Genomic DNA, 16078 nt, shown 5'->3' on the forward strand with positions numbered 1-16078 from the left:
TCTCCATGTTGCTGGGGAGCCGTGTGTGAGTGAATGGGGGCGGGGGTGCACAGAGAGTAAGAGGAGAGATTCAAACACAGACACGGCTTAACAGAAGAAATGGGTCATATAACGCAAAATTAAACCATATTGATATAAACAACATTGCTTTGTTCGTGGAGAGGCAGAGGATGCGAGGACATTAGGTGCACCGGTGCGACCTGGGAAAAATGTTAGTCGCACCCTAGAGCCCTGTGAGCTAACACACTAACTAGCACTGGTCACTGCTGTTGTCTGAAAAACACAGACGGGACAAAATGTTGCGTTTACTGGTAAACTGGTAAACCTTGTGACCGACGTATGTTGTGGAATTTTCAACTCTGAATTGCACATTATCAAAACTGTGGTTTACGTAGCGGTAGATTGGCTTTGCAAAAAAAACAAAAACGGAGCATTCTATGAATGGAATGCTGCATTTAAAATTTTGCTTGATCACGTAAATTTGGTCGTAGGAAGCCCAAATCGTGATCGTGATTAAAATTTGATTATCTGTGCAGCCCTCCATGAGTGGGACATGTACTGCCCCATTTCCCTTTTTCCACCGTGACTGTCATCAGTAAAACACAGTCAGGCGATATGCTTTTACTGCTGCTGCTCTTTTATTCGTTGAATCAGAAAATACTGTTCTCTCTCCCTGATTAATTTATTCTGATCAACTCTACTTTGTCGCCTTTCATGATGTTAAGCTGCTCTTAATGAAACTCAACACTTCCTGCAGATGTTTCAGAGTAAATGTGAAGTGAAAAGATTATTTCTCCAAAACCGCTGGAAGGCCTTTTAATGTGAAACAGATGGAGGAATAAGTTTGCATTAACAGCAAACAACAGATGGAAGGAAATCTGAAAACAGAGCCGACTCTTACTAAAGTATGATCAAAAACATATAAAACAGGCAATAAGAAATAAAGGCCCATCTGTCATAATAGCCTGTCTAAAATAAATACCTGCTTCTTTCTTCAGTCAAGGTGAATAAAAATCTTGATAATTTACGGTGTAACTTTTATGCTTTTTGACCCAAATAGAGGCCTATAACATGCACAAATTGGTTATTTTCACTCCCAAAAAGAACAGATGATCGCTGACGGACATTAGCTGGTTAGAGTCATGACTTTCCCATAAGTTGCAACATGAATATATAATGGTATAGACACAGGTATTGACACAACCCGATGCGACAAATTTACAAAATTATAATTTAAACTTGTAACTGTAGTGGAATAGGTAAATAAGACCGTTTGTTTTGAGGATGTCATCTGCAGTTAATTTTGTAGACAGTGTTGACTGGTGATACATTACACCATACATACATGAACAGTACACATGTTTGCATGTCTGTGTGTGCGCTCTCATCCTGTGCTGTGCAGCGATGGAAAAATAAATAATGCACTTAGTGCGTGCAAAATGCTGAAAGGCAGTTACAGTACAGTTTCCTGAGGGCAGCTGCATTTGTTTGAGGGTTAATGAATGCCAGAAACAGGCTTGTGTTGTTTGGGGAACACAATAGATTAAAGAACGATTGGCGAACGATTGCTGTTGCATACAGTTCCCAACAACACCCCTTTCTACCTCCCACGTGTAACCCATAGCTCAGAGACAACCCATCTGTTTCTCCATTCCCAGGGTGAAACCAGTCCTCACATGCCTGCCTAAGCAGTATTTCAAAAGTGTCCTTTCTGGGAAGACACAGTTTGTGTAGTTCCCTATCTATCAAAATCTCTGCCTCTGGGTTTTCTCTCTCACCTTATACTCTTATTATCTATCTTTCTTACAGAATCTTATTGCTCATTTTTACTCTCTGGTTCTCCCTTTCTCATTCTCTGCCTTCCTCCCCCTTATTCCACCCTCCTCATTTTTAAAAGCCACATGCTCCCAGCCCGTCTGGCTCAGTTGCACCCTGCCAATGAAGGGCTTTTTATTGGGCTGAGATTGAGTGCAGCCAAGCAGGGCCTGGCTTGTGCTGAGGCCAGCCTCGCAGTCCCACCAACCCCCCTCCCCCCCTACCCATTGCACAGCCCACTCCACATGCCTGTTCTGGTCTGGCCCTGTCGCCCAGAAGGAGATTACTTGTCTCTGCTGCCCTTAATTGCCGACAGCAGCTGAAAAGAGCCAGAGAGAGAGACATTGTAGAGAGAGGAGAGGGAACAGTGTTGGCTTGTTGAGCTGTTACTTGACAAGCTTGGACTCAAAGGTTTGTGTTCCTGCTGTCAAACCCTGGCTCTGTATTAGTTGGTTTTATTAAGATGGATGTTGTTTTCATAAAATGTTGGAGTAACTCATGGTATATTGGACTGTACTAAAAATGAACAGTACAGTGTATAGAAGCCATATGATGTGGTTTAGGAAGGGAAGCTGATAAAAGACTCACAATGTCTAAACCTCAGTGCATGTTACTTCATTATACGGATGTGAGCAATAGGACCACTGTGGCCTCATATTGCCTTATAAGCCACCGTTATTTTTCATAGCCAAAGACATCCCCGCCATCCCTTTTTTCTTTTTCCAGTGAACTTGTTAATTTCATGTTATTACAGTTGGTTTTATGTTGAATCCCCTCTGGTTTGATCCCAGCCAAAGCCGGCCGTGACCAATTTGGTGCCCTAGGCAAGATTTTAGCTGGTGCCCCTTGCATTGCAGCCAATTCCATCACCCGCCATTGTGTTCATACACTCACACAGTAGCTGCATAGCGTTATGTCTGTGGGGTCATTTTTATTTTAGAACACAGGGTTCAAAATTAAATTTCTAGTTAATGTTCAAAGTGACATCAGAAGAATTATAAACACACTATAAATAAGGTATTATGCAAAATACAATATTAAAGAAACCAGGCTGAAGTGAACTTGACGCTGCAGGTGGCCCAGGATGTGCTGCCTTCCATAAAACCAACATGTGTTTTAAACTTTGGTTATTGTAAGGATAAAAAAAACGAAAACAGATAGCATATTTATTAGCAAGCTTTAGAGGTGCCAGAGCTCCCTGTGTCCCCCTGTTTCCAGTCTTTATGTTGAGCTAAACTAACTGGCTTCTGGCGGTAGCTTCAAACTCTTAGCAAGAAAATGTCCTCCTATTCCTTTAGGTGAGCCAACAAGGTGAATCACACACGATCTGATCAGGGGATACAACTAAAGCGAAAATGCACTTTTGTCGAAAACACATGACTGAGGACTACATTCATCATGAGTTGCCATGCTGTCAAGGTATATTTGTATCTCTTTCCTGAAAACTGTTGATACTGGGCATGCAGTAGATGCATTTCTGTGTTGAACATGAACCAATTGTGAGTCATGTTTATGAGCAGGTAGAAGCTGCAGAGTCCATTGTCTCACAATTGTCAGAGTTCTAACTCCAAGCAAATTGGCCTGAAGCAACCAACCTGTCATACTCAATTCACACGGAGGCTTTTTAATGCACCTGTCACACTATATATACACCCTCAGATCTCTCCCATGTCAAACGCAGTGGTCCCCTACCCAGAATGCCCTTGGGCTGTGACCCAGACCTTCTATGCTGATAAATCGGCACACTTCTGACACAGATCACTTTCAACTAAATTCAATGCGTTAGTCATTGTCACCCATAGTGATTTCACCTAATTCCACTTAACAATTTCTTAATTCCCTACCTGTGTTTCTCAACAAGCTCAACTTTGATTGCATTTGTAAGCAGGTCCACACTGACTACGTTAGATCCTTCCTGATGAATATGGAGGGCTTTAGCAAACCTGCTTGTCACACAACCACAATGTTTCATGCCCTTTTGATTAACATGGAATGGAAACAATTAGGTGGGGGAGGTAGTGAAGCAAAGCAGCACATTCAACAGCTTTAAATGCTAATTAGCTAATGGAGGATGAAAGAAGCAGGCAACTGGCGGCGTTTCACAGGAACACACTTAAACCCTGACTGCAGCTATGCTAATTTCATCTGAATTTAGCAAGACCACCACCATTTAGTCTTTTTGAGTACTCAGACAATACAGCCATCTTGTGCGATGTCAATTGTTTTTGTAATTATCTCAAATGAGGCTTAACTTATCTTTCCAAGAAGTGCCTCATGTTTCTTTCCTAATTTTGAATCATCTCTTCTTCACACTTTTAATCACTTTAATCACTACTGTCTTATCTTCTTAGTTATGATTGATTTTCTTTTCCCAGCTCTTTTAATATGATTGCTTTATAGAAATAGTCACTGGTCTTAACAGTTCACAGGATCTATCTTTACATTGTAGGTTGAAATGCATGTCCCCATGTCCCCCTCCTTACAATGATCAATTGACAAATCCTCACATTTCTGTTGACTGTTTGATTAGTTGACTAATTGTTTTAGCACTAAAGTAAAGTAATATCAGGCTTTAGGTGCACAGTCAATAGTAAGACAGTAAAATTAAGTCATTGTTGATTTTCAAGGTATCTGTGGAGCTTTTGACCACTATTAGTGCTATGGAGTGATTATTTTCAGTGTTTTGGTTGTTCTCCTGCATGTAACCAAGATTGCACACGCACAAGCATGTGGCAGACGCGATGCACATTCCTGCCAATGGTTTCGCACTACACTCAATGGTTTAACGCTGAATGTAAACAGAAACTTTGTTTGTTTACAGAAAAAAATCTCCAAATGGCACCTTCTAATCTTTTCATGCGTTTTGAGAAGGATAAGAAAAATATAGAACATAGCCAGCCATATCCCATAACACTACATTTCTGGACTCGCAGCCTTTATCTTGTTTAAACTCATACTAGATCATAGCTAGCTTCAAGGGCTGTCAGGGGAATTTCTATCTTGGAGACAGCATACTTGACTGGGAGACATCATTTAATTGGAATCACCGTGTCGTTTGGAAGGAGGATTCAAGGGGCGCTTTTAGGGTCCCCACCAATGTCTTTTTACATATTTTATCACTCACCAGCTGAAATAATAATCTGAAATAAACATCTCTATCATCGCTCCCCAGTTTGTCAGAGACCACACAGATGGGTTGCAGACTGTTGATTTCCATTTAAAGCCCCAAATTTGTCACAACCTTCAGTGCTCCTTTGAGAAAGATAGAGAGACTGTGAAAAAGAGAGGGGCGAGAAGCATGCTGTCATGAAAAGAGCTGCTTCCTGGCTGGCTAGATGCAATCATGGGCACTATCTGATAGCGCCGGAGGAAATTGGATGAGCTGAGAGCCGTTGGCTGCTCGTGATGGGAAAGATGACTCCTTTGTCACTGTGTCAGTCAATTCCATACTCTCACCTGAGAGACCAATCAATAACACAGGGGGGGAGAGGTTTTCTCTTGTCCCTAGGCCTCTGTATGCTGCAGGCTGCTGTCAATTGTGTGCTTTAAAACATCCTCTCCATTAGAGGCAAGAGGTATGGCGTGTTATATGGCATGCATAAATATGTCATGGATGTGGTTAAATGTGATGTATTTCTGTAGATTTGGAACTAAGCTTTTTTTAAAATGACGTGTTGGAAGTTACCGATTCTATGAGTAATTACTAGACGAACACATAAATATTGTTTGTGTGATTCTTGACTTTTTGACATTGTGTATTTCCACGTCTGAAAAAATACTTTTGATGTGGATTTTGGTGCTGATTTAATCTTTGCAGCTCACAAGTGGTGCGACTGCTCTCATTAGCGACTGCAATTATAGTGCATAAAACCCAGAGACTCATACTGTAACTATCAGTTGCTGTCTGGGCATGTAGTGTTACATCAAGCATGGATGACTTATTGCGTGATGAAGGTGTACAAACAGAGACACTCACTGAAAGATTCATTGCCATGAAACCGGGCATCATGAGATATAACATGCATGTGTGTGCGATGATGCTAAACTGTTCTTTTCTTTCTTCGTCCTCCCCACCCCTGCAGTTCCCTGATACCTGTGAGGAGTCTGCTTCCCCATTCGTCTTCATCTGCACCAACCCCCAGGAGCTGCTGGTGAAATTCCCCATGAAAGGGAAGCACAAGATCTGTAAGTCCTACTTCTTTCATCTAAGGGGAAGTGAAGTGGATGAAATTAGCCTGAGCTGAGAAAGGATTTTTTTAGGGAATAAATATATATATTGAATAAATGATCAGCTCTTCCTCCTGCCATTGTGTGCACACACAGTGTAAAAGAGTGATAGTGCTTGACACAGGGTCAGATTACTATACTGTATGTTCATTAATAAAACCAAATTACACACACAAACGCACAAAGCGTACTCCCACATACATATGTACAGATCCTCTCTGAGAGCCATCTGTAAAGGCAGGGTTTTGCTGTCAGGTTGCCTGGGGGACGAGCCAGCCCTGGATGTGCAATGTTGTGGCTGTATTGTGTGATTTATAATGGGACTCAAACACATTTTACCTCTGCTACCATAGCTGCTGCTGCAAAATGATGTACCTGCATGCTCTTTTGTTGATATTTCAAAACCCTCTAAATACTTGAGAGGATTGGTTATGCAGCTGTGCCTCTTTCAGATCTTTTCAGATCGATAGAGTAAGCTTTTTGAGCTGTTCATGATAAAATGTATCAGGAAAATGTGTCTTACTAAAATGACCTTGTCTCCATTTTTGTTGAAATGCAAGTTCACTTAGCACAGTCGTTTAGCATAGAAATCTAGGGGCACCCTAGGGGCACCCTAGCGGCAGCAAATGTAAATTCCTGCCAGAGTCATTTTAACAACTCTCTGTTAGCTTGCAAGCTGGAAAAAACTAATTCTGGTCAGGCTAATCACATCGTGTATAGATTCGGTGGGCGGGCTTAACATAAGGACGACAGAGTTGCGACGGTTTTGTGTGAATTCCCTGCTACTTGAAAACAAAGAAGATTGTCTTTAGAATCGCCTTTGGCCGCGACTCTAGAAGACTCGGAGTTAAGCACTGAAGTCATTCTTAAAAAAGGAAGATGTGTTTGGAGATTTGCCGACCGGATACGGCAAAAGTTTAATCTGTCAATCAGCGTTGCTCTGGTTGGTTGTAGCGCTATTCTATTGTGTGCAGATGGAATTTGAAAGACCTGAGCCTTGCCAGTTTAGTTTCCAGACCCAGCATCTTGATGTGGGTCTGGCTTGTCAGGCTAACAGTCCTCACCAGTGAAGAGTAAATTGATATATAGGATTCTTGCCTTGAAAAATGGGTTGAATTTGATTTATGTTATAAAAGCTTTCTGAAGTCTGTGAATACTTTGTCTCTGTTTTAGAGGTGGTTAATATGTTGCACTTTCCTGCTACACTAGGTTCGAATGGAAAAATCAGGCTACTCATGCAAGCCTGTATTTTTGTTTTAAAGTCTTAAATTGTTTATACGTTTCATTCTAACTGGCATAAACATGGTCTTGGATAAAAGGCTGAACCTGATGAAACATGCTGACACATTGTTGTAGGCTTGCTGTCGTAAGCACAGTGCGCTGTAGAGAAATCTGTACCTAAATTATTTAAACCTACAGTAGCTTGTGGTTTCATGAGTCAACAGCTTACTTTCTATCGGTGGCGAAATGAATATGGCTTTGTCGAACTTGCCTGTAGTAAATTGTTAACCATAATAGGTTTTATAATTAATTTCACACTACCTGTTCCAGTTCAGTTGTGATACCTCAATATGTCTCAAATAGAGAGAAATACAGAACTTTGGAAACAGGAAACAGATTTGTTTCTAAGAAAAATGATTAAATGCAAAATGCTGTCTCAGACAAAGGAGAGTACTGTTTGATAACCTTGCATTTATACCTTCCATAAAAAAAAAAAAAAAAATGATACTGGCGGTATCTTCCAGTAGGCATTTTGCATGTCCTTGCCTGCTAAGTGATTTATTGGTACAATACAGTCCTCCAGATTTATTCCAGCTCCGGCTTTCACGTGTGTGACTTGATATATTTATTTTCAGCCTAACATACTCAAACACCATCACACAACTTAGTAGTGCAGCTACCAATGGTGACTGCTGTTTTCTTTCTTTTTTTAAATGTACAGTTAAAGCCTGAGCTTAGCAAAACAAAATCCTTACATAGTATAATATTATCAATATACTCCAAAAAAGGGACACAGCCACCAGTGAATAATTCTGTACATACGCTACATACTTGTAATTTAAAAAATGTTGTTATTTGGGTCCTATGACATAAATGAAATCAAATAAAAAGTACATCAGAGTATCACAAATATGCAAAATAATGCATTTGTTATGCACCAAAATAGGCTTTTTGTTTATAATACACATTATACCTCCCATGACAACCCATTGCATTATGGATTCATTATGTACGCTTTTTATACCTTGCATTCTTTTGTCATGTTGTGTGCATTGATCACAACATGCTCCCTGCTGTACACATTAACCTGATATTTGGATCAGTTATCCTGACCCACTGGACCTACACAGTCCAGCATGTCTTGTTCTTCTGTCACCAGCTAGCCTTTCACTATCTCACTCTCTTGCTCTCTTGCCCCATCTTCCACCTAAATTCCCAGTGCGTCTCACGGGTCAAGGCATTGCTGCTCTTCTTACTCAGGGGGGCATAGCGCAAGTATTTTTACTTCCCCAGCAGCTTACATCGACAAGATCCGTTTGTCACTGGCATTGCCGACCATCTCATGCCTCATCAGAATGAGCAAGAAAGGGATACAGTCCCCTGTTTTTTTTTTTAAATCCGGTTAGCAGACTATGTGCTCTATTACATAACATGACCAACTGTTTTGTGTGTGTGTGTGTGTGTGTTACATTAATGTGGTAAATAGTGTTTTAGGTGATGTGTGAAGGTCATTGCGTGGCTGCTGAGATTGATCTTTTATTAAGCAAATGCTGCAGTCATGTTGTGGACATTGAAAGGGGGGGTGTTGATAAATATTAGCTAGTAACTCGTCTTGCTTTGCCAGACCCTCCTCCAAAGCACGCTGAAGGAGAGTCTGGCTAGTGGAGACAGCATTCGTTGATGGGAGGAAAACGTGCTCTGGTTTAATAGGTTTTCTTTAAACTAATCAAAATTGTCATGGGCGGCGCTAAACTCCGCACAGAGCCGTATACAATAGTTGTGCGAGAGAAAACTCCGATTGGACAGATAGTCTATCTAGCTGTCTCAATTTACCCTGCAGAGATCTGAGGAACAGTTAACAATAGTCCTCATAAATCCACCAAATTTAAAATTCCAACACAAAGAAAGTGGAAGGAAATGGAAAATGCATGATTCCGGCGGAATTTCCTGCAGCACCGGAGCCATCCAGGAAGTGGAACGTAAAGGATATAGACTAGCTAGTAACCAACAGCAACAAGCCTTGAAATGACAAAATATCAGGTTGACAAATGTTAGCTTGAGTTTTAGTCCTATTGAAAAGCTTACACATAACTGCTACTGTATAATCCCCATCCTTTAAGTGAGTATACTTATACCAACACAATAAAATAACATTAAACCAAACCGTTAAAATGTAAAACACTAAATTGAACATTAATCTGTTTGTTTGCCAACCAAATGAGAGAACTGTTTTCACTCGCCACTTTTTTTTACTTCTGCGGTTTGTGCTTGGTATTATGCAGCTTCTTATGTTTTTATATTATTAGGAATTGTTTAGATTTGTCTGACTGGCAAGTTAAACAAATGAGCTAAGAGCTGCATAATGCTGCAGTCTAGCATGTTGTTGTTGTTTTTTTGTAGGATCAGCAGTTCTAGTGGACACATTGCTTTACTGGCAGTGTAGTGATATTGCCCATTACAGCATGAAAGGAAGGGAAAGTGAGCCTTTTGCATTTATCAAATAATGTGATGCTCCCTCTCTCTCCAGACAGTTTTACAGTTGGCTTTGTAGATCATATGCTAGGCTGTGCTCGATGCAGGTTGATCAGTCATTACCCTGTGGAGGAGCCTGTGACATTTAAAATGGCATACAGCCAAGGCTCACTCCCTGTAATAAGGGATGTGCATTATGGTTAATGGTCACATCCTGTGTGTGTGTGTGTGTGTGTGTGTGTGTGTGTGTGTGTGTGTGTGTGTGGGTGTGTGTGGTGTGTGTGTGTGTGTGTGTGTGTGTGTGTGTGTGTGTGTGTGCGCGCCTGCGTGCTAAAGGTCAGTCTGGGTGTTGAAAGCTATTTGGCTCTCTGACATGAACCCGCATTTCCCTTTCCTCTTCCTTAAAGCCATCCTTCACTTGCCGATTGTTTGTAATAGCCTGACATCCTCTGTATGGTGTGGCACACACTCGCTGTGTGTGCACAGCCACACAATCATGTGTGAAACACAAATCATATACAACTATACTTGCTAGCTTAAACACAAAATACCAAACCTGCTCTTCAACCTGTAATAAAAAATATTTTGGAAGAATAGTTCTACCTTTCAAGCTCTATTTCTCGTAAAAGTGCCAAAATCACTGGACCTTGTGGAAAACAAATTAGTTTAATTCTAAAGATGCAAATGCATTTAATGATATGAAAGATAATCCTAAGCCTCATCAGACAATAACAACAGCTTTTTAACATTATGGAGAGGTTGGTTCTTCTTGGTCAGTGGACAGTTCATTATCTTGTAGCATGCAGGGTTTCATGACTGAAATGTCTTTGCCCCATACTGCACCTCAAACCAGTTGGAGACATCGCAGTTAGCCACCAAACATGTTTCATTTTATGACTGGAATCTGAACAAGATCCTTTTGTCTGGGGGAGATCTGAGCTACCGTAATCAATTCAATATGTGATGGTGACTTTTTTCACTGTCAGGTAGGTAGTTTGTTAACATAAGCCATTCCACTTTGTCAACTGAATTTATTTGGTCTTAACTTTCAGTTCTTCCCAGTATTTGTAGAATTACTGTCCAGCTGAACTTAAATTTGTAGACATGTTGTCATGTTGCAGAACAAGGCTGTAGCTGCTACTTGCTGTGCTAAAGAACAAAGCATTTGGTACATTGAGAATTATGTTTGACCTTCCTATAATGATGCTCCAAAGAATTAAAATCCTATTGCTTCCAAGCATGAAGGGTGGATACGCAGAGCACGGTTCCGTCAAATAGCTTTAAGCCTTGTTTAAAGAGTGCTCGACCAGCAAGAAAAAGAAACGCGGTAATCTCTTGTACAAGCACTGCTAAATTCAACTGCACTGAATAAGTCGAAGGAGAGCATAACAGTTCAAGTATTCAAAATGTAGTTGATACGCTCAAGGCATCTAATGCCTTTTATAACATTTTGGGATAATTTGGCAAGCTCCTGGATATGGCTGGAAATATTATTACACTGAGAAAATCTCCTCTGTGATGTGCATTTGTTTGCTAAAGATTTATTCATTATAGAAACAAAACAGTACAGTCCTTTAACAGCTTTGAAAGCAATAAAGGTCATTCCCAGCTCTTTACTCATTTTGATGCTGAATGTATAACTTGTGATATTACAATAAATTCAGTAAGTTCTTTGCGAGTACTGCGGCTTATCTTTTTCTACAAAGATTAGTCACTCTGATAGAGGCTCCAGCAGATATGAAAGAGCTCTCTTTTGCTGAGGTTGGATCCATCTACAGGGAAGTAAGTCATGGATATAATTGTTAAGATGAGAAATTCCGCTCCAGCTGCAGGTCATGATTAGATCTTTTTATTTCTACTGGCGTAAGTCATTGACATATACTATAATCTCAAAATCACTGGAGACTGGAGTCATTTCAAAGGACCTCAAGGTTGAAAAAGCAGTTCTCCTGCCTGCCCAAGGCGCCAACATCATTTTCTTCCACTTTAGATTATCTTTTTGTCATGTACAGCAGAATTCAGCTATGTTTTAACAACCATTCAAGCAGTTATCCACAGCAAACACTTTGGAAATATTCCTAGACTATACCATTTTGTGGACACCTATATAATAATGTTTTATTATCTAAACAATTTAGCTCTTCCAGTATCACATTTTGGGAAACTGTATTACCATGCATTGTTGTAGATTGCAGAGCATGGATGAAATATGTACTCCTGATATGTTATAATGTGTTAGATATTGGTATCGGCGGCCAGCTAGCTCAGTTAGTAGAGCGGTTGTCCATATTCAGAGGACTACTGCTCAATGCAGCGGGCCCGGGTTCGACTCTGACCTGCGGCCCTTGGCTGCATGTCATTCTCCCTCTCTCCCCCCTTTCATATCTTTACCTGTCCTGTCAAAAAATAAAGGCTAAAAATGCCCCAAAAATATCTTTAAATTAAGGTATCATGAGAAATTGAGTTTTCTTTTACCATTACCGATAGACTGCCTTAACAGCTTAACATACATGCTAATAATTGTATATTGTAAAGCTTGAAGAAAACAATGGGCTGGATAATCAGAGAGTGGATCTTAGTGGATGACACTGGAGCTGCAATTTACACAATTTGTAAGGAAAGTAAGTTTATTAATATAGTGCTGACATAAAGCCATTTCAGAGTGTTTGCATAGACATACAAAAAATAAAACCGAAAATAAGACAATTCATGAAAGAGAAAATGTGATAGATTTAAAAGATTTAAGAGGTGTAGATGTATAAGAATGTAACAACTTTAAATGACCTTGGGAGACAACTTTGTTTTAAGTTTTAAGCCTTCATTTAAAAGAACAAAGGAAAACCAGATTGTTTTAGAAGTTTATTTCAGAGCTTCGTTGCGTAGAAACTGAGAGCTGGTTCTGCGTGTTTGGTTCTGTAACACTAATCCACACTAATACATATGATACAGCAGCACATAGTCACTTACCAGTTTTTCACCAGTAGCAACTGTATGCTTGTCTCATGACTTGTTTCCATGTACTGTGTTAAACAATGTAGGCCACTGAAATCCAATACAATTCAAATTAAGCACCCTTATGGGAATTGCTTGAAGAAAAATAATCTATATTTATTTGTTCCTGTGTAAGTGCCACGTGCCAAGGGACTAGTGAGTATATATCATTTATAAATGATTTTGTTTGCATTCAACATCCGTACACAATGCACCTCCAGCTCTCTTTTCAATATAATTAGCATTTTCCACGAACACATTAATAAGCTGTTGCAATATGTATGTAGGCTGTTATCCCTCGGGTTGCACCACATATTGAAATAACGCAATATATTCAGAGTGAAAATATTGCAGTTGAATTTTGCTCCACTAACCATCGACTGCACTGTTACCTTGTGATTACCTCTTTGTTTTATGTGTGAAATCGCAGTACCGTGGGATTGCAAATAGAGAAAGCCAATTACCTAACAAATGTCCACCTTCTCTCCTGGGGTGGTCATGTTTTTTTTTCTCCTCTATTTCTCCCCTGCGCTCTTCCTGCTGGGAGACAGAAAGAGGTTAGATCTACGGAAGTCCTTTTTTGGTTATTTATTCATGGATTTTCTATTTAATATTCATGCTTTTTTCTGGACTATCTGGGTACAGAGGAGAATTTGCTGCCTCTGAGACGGCCGGGGCCAAAAATCAGGTTTCAGCTCCAATGAGCCCAGCGGATGAAGGGAAGAGGGGGAGAGAAATAGATAGAGAGGGAACAAGAGAGCGGGTTTCATGTGTTCTCTGGTAAATGAGAGGCAGGCCTTGAAGGTGACAGGCTGTGTTTATTACTGATCTGTCAGCCGGTTAATGGGGAGAGGAGAAGAGAAGAGAGAGGAGAGAGCTGAGCTGTCGAGTAGAGACCAAAGCACACAGGCATGGGAGTAAGAGGGAGCCCAAAGCAATAAACTTTGCCATACTAGATGTGCTTGTCCTTACAGATTTACAGACAACACACAACACTCCTGCACGCTGAATTGCATTCATTGTAAACCAAAGTAGTCTGTAACAAATATAGTATGTTACTGTATTGTTATGAAATTTGTATTTTTGGATGAACAAACTGAAACAAACATTAACTGAAAGGACGCTATCTATCCTTTATTTGACATACTGTAGTTTCTTAAGCAAATTATACTTTCTGTATCCATGGGGCTGCGTACATTTCATCATCTGTCCATGTCTGCGAGAGTCTGCGCAGCCCCAAATTTATTACTTTGCGTACTGTACACAAAGATATTATAATTATTATGTGAGCACATCCGTGTTTGCAGGCAGACAGGCTAAAACTTGCTTCTACGTGCTGCATGCAGTAGAATGTGAAAGCGCAGTTCTGTGGTTCAGTTCATACTTGCATAATAGAAAATAGTGTTCTGTCCTACATGGAAGTAAATTTGATCTGTTGATTCAACAAAGAGGTGTGCCCCAGGGCTCAACATTTGGAATACTTATTTTTTCTAGTTATGTAAATAATTTATCATCAATTTTCAATAATGATTGTGTTCAGCTTTATGCTGAGGTCATATATACATCCAAACTTGATCTTAGAGCTGGGCAATATATTGATATTTCATCAATATTGTGATATGAGACTAGATATTGTCTTAGATTTTAAATATAGTAATATGGCATAAGTGTTGTCTTTTCCTAGTTTTAAAGGCTGCATTACCGTAAAGTGATTTTCTGAGTTTACCAGACTAACTACTCTATTATTTGCCTTTACCCACTTTATATCAACATTACTGATGATTATTTATCAAAAATCTCATTGTGTAAATGTTTTGTGAAAGAACCATTAGTTAACACTACAATATCGTTGCAGTATCAATATCAAGGGATTTGGTAAAACTATCGTAATATTTCATTTTCTCCATATCGCCCAGGCCTACCTTTTCTATCACAAATTCAGGCTTCTCAAGCTTCTCTTCAGTACTTTGAGTAGTATTTGATTGCACTTGAGCTCTGAGGTCTTATCAGCTGCCTGGTTCCTGTGTTGTAACCTGTTATGATGGCACTCCTCTGCATAAAGTTGATAAGATTAAATATCTTGGTGTATGGCTTGATTCTGAACTTTCATTGAAATTACTCATTGAGAAAATGTTACGTAAAGTGATGGTGTTATCAGGATTTCTAAGCAGCATTACGGATTCTAATACAATTTGGTGAAACAGCAAGTAATTAGTTTTTGGTGCAGATAAAGATCCAGGCCATATCTAGGATTTTGTTTAGGAATGTCTTAAAATTTCAAAATACACTAGATTGAACATGTTTTATCCTCACTTGGTTGAATAAGAAAGATCTGGCATAAATTCTGTACCCCATGATTATCATTGAGTATTTTGATTTAGATCTAGATCCTATGCAGATTTAGATACATTTTTACCATTGAAGTTACGTTGGTGTTTTTTTTGTTTTTTTAGAAACATTTGAGTAGTATTTGATTGCACTTGAGCCCAGAGGTCTTATCAGCTGCCTGGTTCCTGTGTTATAACCTGTTATGATGGCACTCCTCTGTATAAAGTTGATAAGATTAAATATCTTGGTGTATGGCTTGATTCTGAACTTTCATTGAAATTACACATTGAGAAAATGTTACGCAAAGTGACCTTTGGAATCAATGTTTTACATTGATTCCAAAATGTCTTCACACGCAGTGTGAAACTTGCCACTCAACTTATTCTCATGATGTTTGACTATTGTGATGTTGTTTATCAAAATGCATTTAAATCCAACCTTGTTCCATTTAACACAGCGTTTAATAGACACTGACGATTTGTCCTTGGATGTCCTTTTCTCATTTATCGCTTTGCAATATATGATGCACTTAAATGGTCTTTAAGTGTTAGAAGACACATTCACTGGCTTCAATTTATATTAAAATCGATTATTTTGATTGATTTCTATTATCCTCCTTTTTACAAGAGTATATTGTACCTTTTAGCTTAAATCCCGAAGTTCGGCTTACTGCTCAACTCTACTTTTCTGTCACTGTGTAAGGAAAACAATTAGCTCCAGCAGATTGGAACAATTTAACTGTTGAAATAGGATCCATTTCAATAATTGGTACGTTTAGGTATGCTTTCTGTCTTCTCACTTTAAGATGGACTGCCATTGTTATCAATGATGTCGTCATTCTTTATACCTACTATCTAATGTTAAACCCGATTGTAGTTGGGGATCCACTCACACTCTACTGTTTATTTACTATTGACCGTTTTGGCCATCTAAGGGTTGTAATGTTTTGATGAATTTATGCATATTTTTTTTCCTGTTGTATGTTAGTTTCCAAATAGGGATATTTATAGTGACATTACTTTTT

The 16078-nt window shown here is 39.4% G+C and overlaps 1 protein-coding gene and 3 long non-coding RNA genes across 4 annotated transcripts in view; 3 read left to right on the forward strand and 1 right to left on the reverse strand.

Moving 5' to 3' along the window:
* The window catches only part of LOC116689566 (uncharacterized), an 18951-nt gene extending 16226 nt beyond the window's left edge, over positions 1-2725 (forward strand). Inside the window, exon 3 of the long non-coding RNA XR_004332040.1 lies at positions 2613-2725. This is a non-coding gene — a long non-coding RNA (uncharacterized LOC116689566). The remainder of the gene's footprint in view (positions 1-2612) is intronic.
* trip4 (thyroid hormone receptor interactor 4) overlaps positions 1-16078 on the forward strand; it is an 83317-nt gene that overhangs the window by 27516 nt on the left and 39723 nt on the right. The window contains exon 12 of the mRNA XM_032516095.1: positions 5898-6000. Coding sequence (XP_032371986.1) covers positions 5898-6000 — 103 coding nt within the window. The remainder of the gene's footprint in view (positions 1-5897; positions 6001-16078) is intronic.
* Positions 1-16078, reverse strand: part of LOC116689558 (uncharacterized) — a 33606-nt gene that overhangs the window by 7780 nt on the left and 9748 nt on the right. The window contains exon 3 of the long non-coding RNA XR_004332034.1: positions 6898-6982. This is a non-coding gene — a long non-coding RNA (uncharacterized LOC116689558). The remainder of the gene's footprint in view (positions 1-6897; positions 6983-16078) is intronic.
* LOC116689553 (uncharacterized) lies at positions 6894-12615 on the forward strand. Its single transcript, XR_004332032.1, has 3 exons — positions 6894-6976; positions 10520-10530; positions 12606-12615. It is a non-coding gene; the product is annotated as an uncharacterized LOC116689553 (long non-coding RNA).

The sequence above is a fragment of the Etheostoma spectabile genome, chromosome 1 (assembly GCF_008692095.1).
Source record: "Etheostoma spectabile isolate EspeVRDwgs_2016 chromosome 1, UIUC_Espe_1.0, whole genome shotgun sequence".
In the NCBI taxonomy this organism is placed as follows: Eukaryota; Metazoa; Chordata; class Actinopteri; order Perciformes; family Percidae; genus Etheostoma; species Etheostoma spectabile.